Raw genomic sequence first — 18253 nt, forward strand, 5'->3', positions numbered from 1 at the left:
TGTTCTCTGAGTCCTTGTTCATCAGCTGCTCCTCCTCTGACTCCAGACCTTTCTGGCTCTCAAGGGCAGGACCAAGAGTGACCTACCTTGTGGCATGTTTTCCCAGAGGTTTCTCCATGTCAGGACGGTTCACCCATGTCTCCAGGCAGGCCTATTGTGTCAGTGCTTCTCTGTGGCATGGTGGTTCTCGACCGCACAGCGGCGGCCGGCCCAAGGGCCAGTGTACGTCTCTGTGCCGCTTCTCAGGCACCTGCTGCCTGCCTATCTGAGCACCTGCATGGCTGGGAGCCAGGCCCAAAAGGGCCGGCGCGCCCCAGCCAAGTGGCCTCCCAGGCAGGCACCTGCGGTGTTGCAGATACTTTCAATGGAATTTTTATTCTGCTTGATATCTGCTTGAATCTGCCTTATGGATTCCATTTCTTTCCTAAACTGAGCATTCATGGCTTCCATATTTTCTTAAGCTCCTCTGTTTTTTTTTTTTTTATCTGTATGTGCTCTAGTGTCACTAAGCATGATTTTCATTGTGGATGCCATCTCTGCAGTTATCTGAGAAATTATTTCTGATTTTATTTTTGCTAGAGACTCATTCATTTTCTTTGTGGTTTTGTTTTGTTTTGTTTTGTTTTGTTTTGTTTTGTTTTGTTTTGTTTTCCTTCTGGTACCAGGAATCAAACTCATGACCTTGCACTTGCCAGGGAGGCGTTTTGCTGCTGAGCTAAATCCCCAGCCCCTCATTTTCTTTGTTGTTACCACCTCAGAAAGGCCATATGCATGGCTTTCAGATTGTCCTGCCTCATTGCCCCCTGGGTTTGCCTTTGGTGAACTGGATGTTTGGGATTGCATCTTGTTTAAGTGCGCTGTCATTTTCAACTTTTTTAGTTTAATTCCCGGGTTGATGCCTTTCAATTTCCTATGGCAATTTGGTTTATGGCTAGTATTTAGAACCCTTAGGAAATGACTGCTTCTCCAAGGTATCTTCCAGGTGTAGCTGGTTTTGGGGTTTTGAGTCTGTTGAAGGTTCTACCTCTTCAGTTTGTTAGGAATGAGAAGTTGCTGCCTGCTTGGCCCAGCCCCTGGTTCTTTGGCAATGGCCCACAGTATTTTCTATGACCTTTAGGCAATCTCAGTCTTGGTATACAAGGGAGAACAGATCATTAGAACCATCATGTCAGCTTGGCTAAAGTGGTACAATCAGCAATAATAAGAGCATCAAACACAGCCTAGAAAATGACAAACTGAGCTAACCATTAATTTGCCACCTTTAACTGTATGAACTACATTTGTGATTACATATCACAATCTAGAACATACCAGAAAATTGTATGCATTAAATAAGCCCTCATCATTTCAATTTTACCTTTGGGGAGAAAATTTAAAAGAGCTCAGGGAAAAAAATAGAAATAGAAGAAGAGGAAGAGATTAGAAAGAAGACTAGAGGATAAAGGAGGATCATGCAAATTTTGGGAAACTGGTACGGAAGACAGAAGGGAAAGAGAGAAGGAAGAAATAAAAGGAAGAACAGAACAGAAGAATAACTACAAAGGAACTAGAAACCATGTTCACATTCATATAAAAACAAGATCAAGCAATGAAGGAGAAAAAAAAAGGGAGAGAAAAAATGTCCACTTCCAGGTTTGTCTCTGCTGTCACTGGTAGACAACGTACAGACACAGACTCCAGATCTGTGTTGATTTATCCCAGCAAGCCAACAGTATCTTTATGGAGGTGTAGAGGATAATTTCAGTGAGTCTGCACCATTATTTCCCCTGAAGTTCAGGCTGGTTTCTGACCATGAGCCTAGGACCAGACTGCAGCGTGCAACCATCAGTGCACCTTTCACAGGCTTGAACTCATTTGGGAGCAACTAGATGGACCTAGCAGTAGTTCTGAGTTCTGAGCTCAGTTGGCCCCCATCCAAGTGGCTGCTGGCCAATTGCCCTGTCCTACAGGATGTCCGGTCCCACAGAGCTCACCACCAGCTAGTGCAGTCCTCCACACCCACTGCTCCCTTTCACTGCTTTGTCTCTCCATGGAAGCCTCTGGTGTCACCAGCAGTCACTGCATGTGGCAGGTTTGAACCACTCCTCCCAAGCAGTGAGTCCCATCAAGGAGAAGGCACCTGCTACCTCCTTTTGTGTTGAAGTTCCTCTCTTTGCTTTCCCCATCGGCTTCAATTCTCACTTCAGATCTTTCCTGAGTCTAGGGGACCCACTTCCCTCCTTTTCTTCCTCAAATTGCTATATTCCAGTATCTGGAGGTCAACTCTAGAGAGGCTCTTTCTCTGCAGATTACTACTCTGCCATCTTCAAAGATTTCTATTATGAAATAGAAGGATATTTATAGAGGTAGATAAAATTAATAGAAAAAATGAGAAATAAAAGATTTTAAAAGGGAGAAAAAATAATGTGGAGAATAAACATGGCCCAGGTCATTGTGTGGCATTGACAATTTTCTTCACTGTGCTGTGTCCAGCTCCCATACAGATGCCCCATCCTGTATGCATCCAGTACCTTCTGAATGGTGGGAAGCTCCCCGAATCCTCGCTCCTCTTACTGCAGCTCTTGGAGAGGCTTCCTTGGCAGTGTAGTGGACCTGGTCCTTTGGGAATGTAGTTCTCTGACTTCCTCTTCACCTCTATCATGTCATGGTCTTCCAGCCCCTGGTCAGAAAGTAAAAGATGAGCTGTAGGCAAGGAAACTCCTTCAAGTTCAGCTGTGCTCACACCTGGATTGATCAGTTTCGCTTTGAAACTAAGGATGCTCTTAAAAGCCTGGGGTGAAGGGAAGGGCTCTCATGGGAAAGGCAGACAGGGAAAAAACAGGGCTCATTTTTCTTCTAGGTTGTGTGTGAGACTGTGCAGAAGTGGAGGAGGCAGAAGTATAAACCCACAGAGAAGAGTTAATTTAGTAGGTAGACTCTACAGAAGATGGCTCTGTAAAGCACAATTTGGCCACCCCAACCCGCTCTCATTATAAGGTGGGAGATGGTAGTCAGGTGCCCCCCAGTAAAAGCACAGCAACCCTGCTCAAGGGGGCTGTTCCTGCGTTCGCTCCAGAGCTGGGGGCAGCAGAACGGTGAGCTTGGCTGTCCTGTATCTTCAAATTCATGGAGGGGCTGGAGACCCATGGCCTTGTGGCACAAGACCCACAAACGGCACCTCAGTCTGAGACCCAGTCCCCGACCCTAGCTTCTCAAGCTCAACTGCATTTTCCCAGGCAGGAATGGGGACCCTGGTCTTTCCTGTAGGCTTGTGAGTGAGAGGCTTGTGTTCCCACTTTCCCTTTTCCAGGCTCCCTGTGCCATTCCCAAAGGCCATGGATACATTATGGGACCAGTGATTCTACAAAAGCCACACCCATCCTCTACTTAATTTAAGCCTCATTTTGTGTTCTCTCTTTTCCTTTTCTAGCTCCTTCTGCTCCCGTGATAAACCCACAGGCCCCCAACTCAGCCACAGGTTCCTCCGTCCGGGTGTGCTGGAGCTTATATGCCGATGACACTGTAGAGAACTATCAGTTGTTCTACCGGCCAGTGTGGGACAATTTACCTGGGAAGGAGCAAGCAGGTGAGGCTCCACCTGGAACGTGCTCGTACCCCTGGGAATGGCTCAGGCCCATCAGAAGAGATGGCGTGGTGGAGAAGGGAGGGGTCTGCCCCAGAGCTCTGGTAGCCTGGGCACCCCAGTGGGCAATGCGGCAGGGGAGCATGGCAGAAAGGCAAGTTGGGTCCTAGCTGGGGAGGACTGTGAGGCCACGCCAAGGTGTTTGGAGTGTATTCAGAGCCAACAGGTCAGAGTTGGCCTTGGATTAGTCTCTGCCTGGGTAGGATGCAGGACTGACCAGTGATGTCTGTCTTCAGGAGGGCCAGCAGGGCTAAGTTCCCGCACATTCTGGCATGTGGGGGTTAGGCTGGCTTTTCTTACTGCAACCCTGTGCTACAAAAGAAACTATAACAAATACCTGAGGTAAATCAATTTTTAAAGAAGAATGGTTTATTTTGGCTCAGTCAAAAGATTCTAGGATTCAGTCCTAGGTCACTCGGCCCCATTGACTTTGGACCTGTCATGAAATACTACACATGGCAATGCATGGCCAAGGAAGCTGCTCTCCTTGTAGCAGCCAGAGAGCCATGAGAAAGACAGCTGAAAGGGCTGAGACCCCAGTACGCCCGCTAAGCCCATGCCTGTACTAACCTCACTCCTCCCAGTAGGCCTCCCCTACTGAAGGTTCACCTACCTCCCAATAGCCCCATGGGCTGAAATCAAGCCTTCAATTTATGGGACTTTAGGGGACACATATCAAAGCATAGCAGGAAGGGAAGATCAGAGTGCAGGACCCCCTCTGAGTACTTGAAGGAATCAGGGGTCAAGGCCTGCCTAGGAGGGTTTCCCAGAATGAGACTTGGAGAACTCCATTTTATGGATGAGGATGCTGAGACCTGTGTGGAGAAATGATCCGACTGTGGGAATACAGAGAACTGTGGCAGAACCAGGATGAGAATCAGGGCTGTGGGCTCCCTGCCCAGAGTGCTGTCATGGCACCAGGATGCATCCTCATCCATAAAATGGAGTTCAAGTCTCATTCTGGGAAACCCTCCTAGGCAGGCCTTGACCCCCGATTCCTTCAAGGTGAGGCCAATGTTCCACGCAGGGCCAGGAAGGAAGGCAGCTCCTGGGGAAAGGAAGAGCCGATCTGCTGTAGCCTTTGCCAGGAGTCACTGCTGGCACTCCTTGCAGACACACAAATGCCACAGTGTCGGGCTTTATCATGGCACTCCTTGCAGACACACAAACGCCACAGTGTTGGGCTTTATCATAGCCATCCACAGAGCTCTCTCAAGTGGACAAGTTGTTAGAATAGAGCTGACATCAGAGGGCAGATTAGTGAGCTACCACTTCCTGACAGGATTCTGGAATGGTCAGAGTTGTACCCATTTTTGCTGCATAACAGCACCTCCCAAACTTAGTGGCTTAAAAAAATTTATTCTTTCTTATAATGCTATGGATTGCCTGGCAATTCTTATCTGAGCCACCTTGGTTAGGACTGGGTGGTCCAGGATGGCCTCACTCATCTACTGCCCTAGCTGGGATGGCCACAGCCACTTGGGTGCTGGGGCCTCCTGTGTGGGTCCATGTTCCCGAAGGCTGGCTCTGGCTTGCTCATGTTGTGGTGGCAGCATGTCCAGCAGCAAGAGGACAAGGCCCTGTGCACTGAACTTCCCAAGCCTCCGTTTGCATCCTGTCATTGCCCCATGGTGCAAGGCAAGTCACGTAGGTAGGCCCAGCTTCAAGGAATGGCAAGAAAAAATCTTTTTTGGGAGGGGCTACTGAGCATCAGACCCAGGGGTGCTTTATCACTGAGCTATATCCCCAGGTCTTTTTATTTTTTAACCGGTTCTTTCTAAGTTGCTCAGGCTGGCCTCAAACTCACAATCCTCCTGCATCAGCTTCCCAAGCAGCTGGGATTACAGGTGTATGCCACCACGCCTGGCTGAGACAGGGCTCCTTAGTAGAAAGAACAGCAAAGTCACACTGCAGATGAGTGTGCATAAAGGGAGGAATTTGCACCCAGTTTTGCCATCGACTACAGTGGGATTCAGCACAATGAATTTGCAATCACTTGGCCTATTTTAAAATGGAATTCTTGTCTTTTTCCTCCGTAGAGTTTACAGTGACCGTCAAAGAAACATACTGTTCAGTGACGAACCTTGAACCAAATACCCAGTATGAATTCTGGGTCATAGCTCAGAACAGGACCGGCTCCAGTCCCTCCAGCGAGCGTGCAGTGTACATGACAGGTAATGGGATCCCTGTTCCCTGTCACAGGGTTTTCAATCAAGGGGATACTGGAGTTACAAGTTTGGGACATGGCAGGGTCCTTGATTTCATTTGCAAGGACAGAAGGAACCATGTGACTCTTTGTTCAGTTAATACATATGCTTAGTATGGCAGAGGCACTTTCTCATGGTTGCTGTCAAAATATCAAGTGCTATTCTTGGTCACACTGACATTGGAACCTTGTGGCCACCCTGCCCTCCAGGACTTTTGGGAAATTCCCTGGTGCTCTTCATGGCGCTGAATCTTTCATGTGGGAGGACAGGGTGATTGTGGTGCTTGTCTGTGGCTGTGAATGCGATGGTGGGAAGTGAACAGGACAGTTGTTCACCTCCTCTTCCCCCTGTGTTTAGCCCCTTCTGCCCCCATTATAAAAATCGAAGAGATAAGGAGCTGCGAAGAGGCTGTGCTCATCTGCTGGGAGTCTGGGAACCTGAATCCCGTGGACTCCTACACCGTGGAGCTGACCCAGGCAGAAGCACCGGCAGCCTCAGGGGTCACCGAGTAAGTCATGAGGGCATGTGCTGGATGCTTGGAAATGCGCTTTAGAGAGAAGGTCAGAATCTGACACATGGGAAATCTTAGTTATACTTTACTTATCTTCATAAGAAGCAGCTGCAATGCCAATATCAAGGTGAAGGGTGACCAAGAGTGTAATTGGTTAATCTCGTGTTTGCTTTTTTATAAAGCAAGATGGAGGTTTCCATGCATTCGTGCAATAAGTGTCAACAGATTAGTCAGTGATGGCAAACCTTTTAGGGCTTTCAATGATACAGCCCGCTGCAGCATGAGTACCATGGGTTTGCCTGCGCTGGACTGGTGGTGCCATGTCCAGGAGACCACGGGCCTGGGGAATAGATTGATGCATCTCTTGCCCTAATGGAGAGGACAGGCAAATGGGGAAAGAGCCAAAAATAAAAGCCAAGAAAACAGCAATGTGTGAAATACACCATGCTCTGGGGCACTGAAGTGCTAAGAAGGAAGAAGAAATGCAACGAGCTAGGGGATGGAGCGGAGGCAGGGACCCCTTTGGGTGGAGCAGACACTGACAAGTGGGAGCAAGTGAGCCTGAGAATGGCAGATTCAGGAGCCACCCAGGAGGGGGCTGCAGGGACACGGGCTGAGCGGAGGTGAGCTGGCTGCACTGGAGAAACGAAGGGGCCAACATGGCTGGCATTCGGGGAGGAGAGGGAGGAGAGCAAGGAGAGCGAGGAGAGACACGAGAGACTGCAGCTCAGCGCACGAAGATTGCTGTCTGCTGCCAAAGGGGTCTGTGGTTCAGGCTCACCTGGTGGTGAGAGTGAGCGGGGTACACAGGTGATGAGGGCTGGTCTCAGGCGCCACCAGGGCATATCTGCCAGCCTGCAGCTGTGGCAGTGGAAGACACAGAGCTGTTCCTCTGCTTACAGCAGGCTGTGCAGAAGTCTGTGGAGGTTAACAACCCCAGGGCCCTCCAGTTCTTGTCACAGAAACATACTGAGAGACTTCCATACCTGCCATGGGTAGTGGTCCTCAGGTCCTGCCCTCAGGCAGGTTATGACCCTCAAGGCCAGATGCAGACACTGCATTTGACATTCTCTGAGCATGGTAGCAGGTGCCTGAGAATCCACGGGAAGCTCCAGAGGGAGAGAGCCACGCACCCGTAGGAGCACCCCAGAGGAAGGTGGGTGGGAGGCTGATGTGCCCAGGTGTGCTGCTGTGGGCCAGAGCACAGCGTCTGTGACTGGTTTTCAGACAATGCCAGATTTGGACAGCACGGCCAGGCTTGGGCCCAGGTGTCCTGGCCCCATGCTGACCACAGCTCCATTTCCCTGCCCAGGTCCGTGGTGGGCATCCCAACCTGTGAGTCGCTGATACAGCTGCAGCCTGGGCAGAGCTACACAATCTGCGTGCGAGCCCTCAACGTGGGGGGCCCCAGTGCCAGAAGCGCCCCTGCTACGGTCCGCACCACAGGTCTGGGCCCTGGGCTGTGGGGTGGTATCCTCTGGGTCCCAGGTGACCACCTGGTAGCAGACTCCATGTTGCTGTGATGTCACCAGAACATAGATGAGTATACATAGATGTGGACACAGGGCAGGCCTGGAAGGGCTCCTGCAAGACCAAAGCCCCGTGGCCTGGTCTTAAAGATGGAGAGAATGAAGCCCCACGTCACAACAAGTAGCAGCTGAGTAGTTTTTCTCCAGGCCTCTCAGGTGGGCCAGACCCTTGTTCACTGGATCTGGGTGGCCCAGAGCCTTCCAGCCCACCCAGGCTGAGTCCCTCCCTGGGACAGGGTCCTGATGAAATTCCCAGAAGAGCCGCAGGCTTCAGCTCACTTCCCAGCCCCTGGCCCCATCTCCTGCGTGCCCTCCCCGTGTCAGAGCAGTTGCATCTCACCTCCGAGTCTTGAGTCTGCAGAGACCTCACTGGTGACGTCTTCCAATCTCCTGTCACCCTGGCCCTGCTCGCTGAGCTGTGCCAAGGCCAGGTAGATCTCCCACACCTCATGGCACACACCAGCTGGACCTGCTGTATGGGTGATAAGAGCCGAAGCTGGCCCAGCGCTTGGGAACAGGGTGCCCTCTGTGGGGATCTTTCACTGAGAGATGCTGTGTCGTGTGTCCTCCTTTCCAAGGCCGGGAGGAGAGGGCCATGACCAGCCCCCATTTCTCTTCCTCCCACACAGATGGACAGGAAGTCCAGGGGCCACCCACAGCCACAGAGCTGGAAAGAGTGACTGCCTGAAGTAGGGCTTGGGGGTTTTTGTCTTGTGCTGGGGCCTTCCTTTGGTTGTCTGCAGTTCTAGTTTTTTCTGCAGGCTTGTTTTGAAATATCAAATTCTGGCTGTTTCAGTAGAAGAAAACAGGAAGGAAGAGGTACAGCTAGCTCTTGATGATTTGTTCTCTCCGAATTCATTTGTTCAAATAATTTTTATGTACGTGTATGGCCTGGGAATTGAACCCAGAGTCTTTGCCCCGAGCTACATCTCCAACTCTTTTATGTTATTTTTTATTTTGAGACAGTCTCACTAAATTGCCCAGGCTGCAGTTGAAATTATGATCATCCTGCCTCAGTCTGCCCCAGAGCAAATAATTTTTAAGAGTGTAAAATATTAATGGAACGCTTTCATGAACATTAGTAAGCAAAAATATATGTATATATATTCAAAAATGATCTGTTTGAGAACAGAGAGGGCAGTAGGGGCCACTCACTGTTAATTGTGAGGTGGGAATGTGCCTCCCTTTCAACAGTCAGCAAATAAAGTTCCTAGTGGCAAGGGTTGTAAAAATAATTGTGAACAGTTTGTTGGTGATGCTTGAACTAAAGTTTGAGACAATGAAAAGTGACTGAATGGGAGGTTAGGAAAGAAGAACTAGTCTCAGGGACTGTAATGGAGGAGGAGTTGTTGTGTTCCTACATAATGGCTTTTTTTATTCATGATTTTTATTAGATATGTACACTGCTTGATGAACTCTGTTTGAGTCATGATTTGGAGATGACTCATCTCTGTCCTTCTCCCCCACTGCCCTAACTGCAAGACTGATGTTGAATTTTGCTAACCTTTATCAAATGGTCATTAAGAATTCCCTTGACTCCTGTTCCCCTTGGCAGGCAAGTGAGAAATTCTTGTCTGGACTCAGGCATTTCCAGCCCAGATGCAAGGGCACAGGCACTAGAATCACAAGACCGTGGGGTTCAAATTTAAGTTTTGCATTTGCCGGCAGATTTCTTACCCATCTGTGCCTCAGTTTCCCCGTCTACTAAATGGAGATGGTAACCCCTGTTTCTATGGGTGGTAATGAGGACTGAAGGGGTCAGATGTACAAATAACTTCACTCAGGGCAGAGCCCCAGCGCTGTCCCTTCCAGTACAGCTGCCACTCATCCACAAGAGGGTGTGACTCCAAGGGGTTCTGGAGACACTGTACCCACACATGGGGTCCCTATACAGACAGCAGTGAGTGGACTGTCCAGGCATCTTCTGTGTATTCCCTGCCCCACAGGAAGCTACTTTCCCCTGAACAAGGCCACCTGCCACCCCTGGCTGACCATTTCAGAAGATGGGTTGACAGTGATCCGAAGCGAAAGGAAAAGCCTCACCCAGGAGCTGCCGCCCCACCAGACCCGGTTCACCAGGTACTTCACTCCTGCTCAATGGGACATTCTCAGAACTGCTCTGGTGACATCACTGCGTCAGGAAGTGGGATTATGAAGAACAGACGCAGCCTCACAGGGGGGAAGAAAATTCCAGAAATGAGGGGGAGGTGGCCCTGATGGGGGAGGGTGGTCCTGTGAGGCCATGGCGGCCCCTGAGGACCTTGTGAGTTATGGGTCAGGGTGGAAGGACAAAAATGACTCAGTCTCCTGCTGCTGAGACCAGGGCTCTTTCTCCCACCCTGTGACACCTTGCACAGAAGCCCTGGGTGGGGGCAGACAGCAAGCCTATCCTAAAGGGACATGACCTGAGGGAACCCCACCCCCACTCCACCACCGCTGCCAGCTCTCTACCCACTTGTCCACAGCTGGGCACTTCGTGTTGAGGTGACTTACTGGTGCTGACCTTCTTTCTCCAAAGATGTACAAAAGACTTAAAAAGCAAACATACTGAGAAAAAAAGTCAAAGCAGTAAAAGAAAGAGTGGTAGGGCTCAGTTTCCAGGATTAAACAGTAAACATGCTGGGAGCCAGGGCAGAAGGCACCCTTGGTAGGTTGATTCCGGAGGGTGGCGGATCTTCCAGGGAAGAAAAGTGGTTCTCACCAGAGGCCTAGAAGAGCCGCTGATGGAAACTGTGCCCAGCCTCCCTGCCTGGGTCTTGGACCACCCCTCAGCTGGCTCTTCCTCTGCCCCTGGCTCCTGGCTGCCTTTCTACTGCCTGTGGGGTAAGAACCCACTGCCTGTGTTTGTATGAAAGAGTGGGACTGCAGGGTGTGGAGGAAAACATGTTTGCCCTTCCCCTCCACCACCATTCAACCTGAGAGTGAGAGAGGAGTAAGACGCATCTGGGTCCTGGCTGACAGGCAGTGACGCACTGTTAGCACTGGGCTCTCATAGATGTTCTTGTGGTCCCTGACTGTAGCCGTTAACCCAGGAGCCCAAGCCTCTGGCGGCCCGTCACAAGCCATCGACCTCTACATCCAGCACTATGACTCTGGCCTCGTTCTGCCAAGGTCTATTCAGACCCTAACCGCACCAAAAAAGAAAACCATACAAGACCGAGACAGCTTTCCTATGTCAGGTTCCAGTCACACCTCTGACCCAGGCACTGCTGTCCTCCTTCCTTCTCCGGAGCTTTTTGGGCAGACACAGCCTCAGGCTTCTGCAACTTAAGTGTTGCACTACAAGTTGCAAAACCCGGTTTTGGCCATTTCCTTTGGCAGTATTGCTTGGATGGTCTGGCCCCATGATGGTGAACCTATGGCATGCATGTTATTGTATTTTTCTTTTAAGACAAAAGATGTTAAGGTATGAGTTTTTTCTAAACAACCTCAGTATTCAGGTTTAATTGCAGTGTTGGCACTTTGCATTAAGGAAGTGGGTTTTGGGTTGCAGTTTGGGCATTTGTCTCTAAAAGTTCTAGCATCTCACCTTGAAATAGGGGAGTACTGAGCATCTATTGCTTTCATCTTGGCTTTATGGGGTCCAGCCAAGCTGAGACAGAGTCTCATATTATTTTATTTTATTTTTGGTACCAGGAATTGAACTCAGGACTTTGTGCTTGCCAGGCAGGTGCTTATGCCACTGAGCTATATCCCCGGCCCAGAGTCTCATTTTAATCTGTTGCCCATGTGTCCGCTGCCCTGTGAAGTGCTGGGCTGTGTACTGAAGGTGAAGGGATGAAGATGCTATCTCGTCCATAGAGGCTTAGATCTGTAGGTGGAGCAGATGGAAAACACCTGTAAAAGAGGAGTTAGACATGTAGAAAGATGCTGTCCGGAGCCCAAGAAAGAATTCTTGGAGGGTGGGGATTTTGAGGGATAAATAGTTCTCTAGGCCAACAAGCCAGGTAAGTGCTTTGTACACATGCATAGAAGCCAGGAAGATCCTGTTGGAGAACTACGAGTAGTTTAGCATGCCTTCTATACACAGCCCATGCTGAGAAGAGGTGAAAGCTGAGGCAGAAGGTGGATAAGGTTCAGTGCAGAAGAAAGTGGATTTTATCCTTCAGGTGGTAAGACATCGCAGAATTTAAAGCAGGGGGATGACATGATCACATGTACATTTTGGAAATATCACAGGGCACAGTGATAGGTGAGCTAGGGAGGGCGAGGGAAAGGAAGGGAGGAAACAGACCACATAAGAGGCTGCAGAGGCCCTGACTGAGCAGGGAGAGGCACCCATGGAATCAGCAGAGCTAGCACACAATACCCCCAGGCGGGGAGGCCTTGTACAGAGGGTAGCAGGGAGGGACGTGGACTGCACCATCGCCCACCAGTGTGTTTGCAGAGCTTTATGTGGCTTCTCTGATCCAGTTATCACAATAGCCAGGGAAGTCCAGACTGTCATCAAGCCCAGTGACAGATGAGGAAACTGAGGTATGGTAAAGTTAAGGAACTTGGCCTTGGCCAAGGCCTTTTTTGTGGGGAGAGGTGGTGCTGGGGATTAAACCCAGGGCCTTTGTTGCACTGAGGAACATTCCCAGCACCTTTATTTTTTAAGACAGAGCGTTTCTAAATTCCCTAGGTAGAACTTGAACTTGGTATCCTCCTGTCTCAGTCTTCCAGAGTGCTAGGATCACAGGTATGTTGCCACTGTGTTGGAATTCTTAAGCCCTTTCTTATGAAGACTTTTTTTTATGTGGTAGTACTGGGGATTGCACCCAGGACCTTCAGTGAGACTTATGTTCAGTCCTATTTTATTTTTGAGACAGGGTCTCACTATGTTTTAGTTGCCCAGATGGGCCTGGAGCCTAAAATTCTCCTGCCTCAGTCTCCCTCAGGGCTGGGATTATAAGTGTTCGCCAACATGCCCAGCATTAAGAGCACACTATTAAGAGTTGAACTGGGATTAAACTGGAAGCTGAGTTTGTGGTTACTACCTTATTCCTATTTTCTGCCTTGGGTTTTGGGTACTGGGTATGTTAACCAAAATGAAGAAACCCTGAGAAGCGTATGCTCTCTCCACTCCAGCCAAATACAAACTTTTGTAGTTAGGTGAGGGTTTTGGGCTGGCAACATGATTGTATCCACTAGGGACATTGTGGAGTGGAAACAGGTGGCGATGTGGCTCTAGAGGAGCGGCTAACGTGCAGCCTCCTTCTCACGCTTTACTGGCTCATTCGGAATTTGGAGCTTTGCAAGTTGAGAGGAATTCTGAATGACAGCTGCTCATCTTTCCAGCAGTGTTGGAATGGGTGTAAAGTCTGGCTAGCAGAGGCATCTCCTGAATGTGGGAGATCATTCACTTTGGAGATACTGATGGGACCCAGTTTCTGATGAAAACCTCCATTTTAGAACATAACTCTTTATTGGCAGTGGAACTTGGAGATAGATTTTGATGATTTGGAAGGAAAGTGCAATCTCGCCCATCTTGGCTCTGCTCTGAATTTGACATTTGCCTGGAATCACTCCCAGAATCAGGGTTAAAGGAGGATCAAAGGCCCTCCAAGTGCCAGCCAGTTCATTACCTTCCAGCACACGCTTCACTTCACTTGTGAATCAAACCTCTATTACTACTAGAAAAGCCCCAACCAGTAAGGGCCAGTAGAGGCTGTTTGGTGGCCCAGCATCTGTCTCCTCCTCGACCATGACCAAGCAATGTAATACCCCTCTTCCAGTCTTCAGCAGCATCCCACTGAGCTTTGAGAGGTCTGGGTATTTTACAAGTGAGGGGCTTTTACCTCCACGTTCACAGATCACTACCCAGTGACCCGAGCAGTTGACATATCTCACCTGCATGGCTTGGCTCGGGACACCCCAAATCACACATGCTTCTGCTTTCTATACCAGGTGTGTTGCCGTCATGGGAAATCTAATTCCCATCCAAGGGCGCCATTACTGGGAGGTGGAGGTGGATGAGCATTTGGACTACACGGTTGGTGTGGCCTCTGAAGATGTCCCTAAGCAGGAGGACCTGGGTGCAAATGGCCTCTCCTGGTGCATGAGGCACACATTTGACTCAAGGTAAAACAAAACTTGGAAAGTTTGAGCGGGTGGAGGTGGGGGGAGTGTTTAAATTCTATACCTGTGTTGTAAAATATTCCCAGGTATTTCAGGAGCCGTAGCCAGCTACTTTCTTTAATGTCTAACCAAGAGGAAGAGCAGCTTTTGACATAGAGCTAACACCAGTGGAAGTCTCACTAGGTGCCAACAGTCTTACATGCATTATCTCACTTCTCACAGTTGTATGACTTGATGCTTCATGAGCACTGGATAACTCGCCCCATGTGGACTCAGAACTGGATTCAAACCCAGGCAGTCCAGCTCCACAGACTGCACTCTTCTCCACTAACTGGTGGATTTTTCATTCATACTTACCTTCAGTGTTATTAAGTGGATTTAGCTTGATTTGAAACCCCAATTCCATCTTTTCAATCAGTGTCGGTGAAGAGCTTAATGATTATGGCTGAATGATTACGCCATATGCTGAGCACACGGAGTAATTTCATATGACGGGGGGCAACTGCACGAAGCCCAGGCCAGTGGACAGAATGTTTACTTAGAAGGCCATGGTTACAACCATTGCTTTGAAAATTAGAAAACAACAACAACCAGAAAGCCCACACTTCTTTCCTAGCACCCCGTGTAACGTGGGGTCTCTAACCTCCCTTGACTTAATCCCATTAACATTCATCCAGTGTTCCGTGCCCATGACCTTGCCTCGTGGTTATTTAAAACTTTTCATGCCCAAGCATAAATGGGAAGACCAGCTTCCCCCCATAAGATTTACACTACACTGAACTCTACTAAACCTCAGGACCAGTTTGGGCATGCAGGAATTACTATGCACTCAGTCAGCTTACTACCTGCAGTCTACCTCAAGTAAGACTACCTCAAGTAAGAATCAAAGTCTCTTCTTCTTTAGAAAGGTAAGAACAAGGGGCAGGGTAAAACAGAGAATAAGAGAAGTGTATAGGAGTCTGTTTAGGAGGAGAGGTGTGAGGATTAAAAGAAGAGGGGTGGACCCCTGAGAGGGAATCAAAGGCAAAAGGGAGGCCACACACTGGAGCTAGTGCAGAAATTTCTTGTAGTTCTATCTCAGAAATACGCAGGAAAATGTGTGTGTGTGACAAGCAGAGGGGAGGTTTCCCAGCAGGCTCCTTCTTTTGGTTCACAGTCTTAGACTGTATTGGTTCTTGGGAGGGAAGGCCTCATCTGGCTTCTACGGGCTGCTGAGTTAAGAGAAGCAATGAAGGGATAAGGTAAAGTGGGATGGCAACAGCCTGGCTTGCTCTCACACGTGCAGGTCCTGTTCCCAGGGCTCACCTGTGTTCGGGCCCAGTGTGTGGGCACACAGCTCTTCAGCTGTCTGTGGGCAGCAGGGCTAGGGCAGGCCTGCAGCTGGTTTTGGTTCCCGCAGCCACTTTGCAAAGCACACAGAACACTTAGACAGCCTGAAGGGTGCCCCGCATGGGTTGAAGCTTAATAGGTGGACACCTCAGGGTACCTGTACACAGAGTCTACACCAAAAGGCCCCTGCATCACACAGAAGACCACAGGGGCCCTCCCTCCTTCAAGGGTCTGTATTACAAAGGGTCTACACAGGGGAGCCTCGAGACCCAAATGTTTCAGATGTGTTCTGTTTCTATACTAAGTTCGATGAAGTATCAGTTCATGATTCTACATACAAGTTTCTTAAGAGGTTGCTCAAGAACAACATTTAAAAATGTTTCTTAGTACAAAAGTTGGAAGAAATAGATAGCTTTGGAAATGGTCAGGTACACTGGTAGAAAATAACAAAATCATAGGAGTATGAATAAAATATGAAATGTTCTATAAATAGCTCATCTACAGAATTTCTGAAGTTTTGTTATATCAACATCTGATTTTCAGGCATAAGTATGAATTTCTGCACAACAGGACAACTCCAGATATAAGAATAACTGTTCCTCCAAAGAAGATCGGCATCCTATTAGACTATGAGAATTCAAAGTTGTCATTTTTCAATGTGGACATTGCTCAGCATCTATACACATTCAGTTGTCAGCTTCACCAATTTGTGCACCCCTGTTTTTCTCTGGAAAAGCCTGGGTGTCTGAAGATACGTAATGGCATTTCAATGCCGATGCATGCCACTTTCTGTTAGACCCTCCTCACGTCTTTTCCTTTCTTGCTTCTGTGCCTTCAACAACTTGTGCCTCAGCTGGCTGAACCTGGCATTCAGGCACCACGTCTCTGGCGTCGCCTGTGGCTCAGGCTGTGACCTGGCAGGCCGACACAGTAGGCACTGCTGCCTGTGTGACGCTAGGGTAGTCCTCAGCAGGCTGAGCTGTAAAGTGAAGGAAATGTGGGATCTAAGTGAACTCAGAGGCCTCTCAAGTGGTCAAACTCCATCTGTTTATATCTGTAAGATACTGTGTCTTCCAGGTTTCCAGAGCTTGGGAGAAGTGAGGAAGTCTTAAAACTTTAGCAGCCACTGTGCATTCGTACTTCATAGTCACCAAGAACAGACCTGACAGGCTGCACTTGAAAGCCTCGGACCTTCCTGCTTCCCAAAGGTGCACTCGACACCCAGTAACGCCCCGTCCTCGCCCTCACCATGCTCAGGCCACTCTGGTTTGAAATCACCTCTGTCATACCCACTTCTGTGAAGGCTGGGACAGTGTCTGATTCATCGCTTGCACCTTAAGGGCTAACACACAGCAGGCGCACCCCAAATGCTTATTAAGTATCTTCCTTCAACCATTGCTCTTTGGCCTTGCTACTCTCCATGTGAGCCATGTGGGCACTTTCAAAAACCAGCCAAGCACCTGTGGCCAAGCAGGGGACAGAGACAGCTGAAGGGGAGAGGGGCACCTGGGGAACATGGCACATTCCTAACGGCGGCCGAAGACACACACCACGGCCTACACCTGAACACGGGTTTCCATTGTATATGCAGGGTGTGTGTGTGTGTGTGTGTGTGTGTGTGTGGTGGCGGGGGGGGGGTGGTACAACACTCCTGCAATGTGAAGAGTCAAATTTGAAACTGGAGGGCCTGGATTTCACTACTTTGCCTTATGACATGGAAAAGTCACCTCATTTTCCAGCCTGTTTTCCTTCAAACCAAGGGAAACGTAATACTGCTTGTCTCATAGAGTCGGGAGATTTAATGACAAGCCTCAGAGGCCCTAAGAGTTCACAGCATGCAGCGAGTGCACAATTTCTTCAATCATCCATGCACCGAGGGGCAAGGTTGTGCACTGGTGGGCAGTGGTCTCTGGCCAGCGGCTCACTGGAAGCCCACCTCACGGCCCTGTGCCCTCCAGTGACCTCGGGCCCCAACCGTCAGCTGCGTTCCTGGCTCTCCAGCTCACAGCCCCAGCAGCCAGGTAAGCGCTGCACACAGCACTGCCAAAGCTGAGGCAAGCTGCGGAGGAAGAAGTGCACTTGTGGAGTAGTTCGCACGAGAGACAATTTAGTATCCTGCACCACGGACACCTTCTAAACATGATATACCCTAAGCTCATCACTTAGGGTTTTTTTTAGGTGCAAAAATCTTTTAATTTAAACTCAAGTTTTCTAGACACTCAAAAGTCTGATCCGTGGGCCACCTTCATTTTCTATGGAACTCTCTACTGGTGTGAAGAGCAGCTCAGATTCCCAAATTAACCATTCACCCTGACAATGTAACAACTTGTTACACACATACTTATACACACAACACACACACAGCTGCCATGACAAACTGGATCACCCTCCCTGAAATAAGATGCAGCAGATGTAAGTACAGAAATGGCTCAGTTGTAAACAATTAAAATATACATATGTACATACTCAAAAATGTTCCCAGCTATTAAAACAGAAGCTACCAAGTAGGAAAGAAGGTATCATACCTATGGCATGTTTGAATACAGGGTTTCAGAAGGCTTTATGGAATATTTCACCAAAATAATATGAACATGGATTAAAAACTTGATACTTGCTTAGGTTTTAATAAATATTTATTAGAACAAGAATAAACTATCTGGAGTTATCTTTTAACAATTAAAATCAATTTACATAAAGGGAACAAACAACTTCAAGGATCACAATTATTTAGTGCAATGAACCTTTTATTTAAACATCTTTCTCAACTTCTATACGAAAAAGATGTCTAGAACAAAACTAAACATAACTTGTTTTTTTGTAAGATTCCAGTTTCTTTTTTTTTTCCAGTACCGGAAATCGAACTCACAACCTTGAGCTTGCCAGGCAGGCGCTGTGCCGCTGAGCTAAATCCCCAACCCCCTCCACTTTCTTAAAATACCACCAACAATCTGCTAAAACTAAGTTTCAACAAGGGGCAGTCTTTACCTCAAGGCCA

General features: G+C 48.7%; 1 protein-coding gene across 1 annotated transcript in view; it reads left to right on the forward strand.

Annotated features, from left to right (window-relative positions):
- Fsd2 (fibronectin type III and SPRY domain containing 2) overlaps positions 1–17906 on the forward strand; it is a 34644-nt gene extending 16738 nt beyond the window's left edge. The window contains exons 6-12 of the mRNA XM_013512489.1: positions 3410–3565; positions 5662–5796; positions 6187–6337; positions 7653–7786; positions 9816–9948; positions 13759–13932; positions 15802–17906. Of these exons, the coding sequence (XP_013367943.1) occupies positions 3410–3565; positions 5662–5796; positions 6187–6337; positions 7653–7786; positions 9816–9948; positions 13759–13932; positions 15802–16054 (1136 nt within the window). The 3' untranslated portion in view covers positions 16055–17906. The remainder of the gene's footprint in view (positions 1–3409; positions 3566–5661; positions 5797–6186; positions 6338–7652; positions 7787–9815; positions 9949–13758; positions 13933–15801) is intronic.
- Positions 17907–18253: the final 347 nt, after the last annotated feature.

The sequence above is a fragment of the Chinchilla lanigera genome, unplaced genomic scaffold, assembly GCF_000276665.1.
Source record: "Chinchilla lanigera isolate Chin_1 unplaced genomic scaffold, ChiLan1.0 scaffold00015, whole genome shotgun sequence".
In the NCBI taxonomy this organism is placed as follows: domain Eukaryota; kingdom Metazoa; phylum Chordata; class Mammalia; order Rodentia; family Chinchillidae; genus Chinchilla; species Chinchilla lanigera.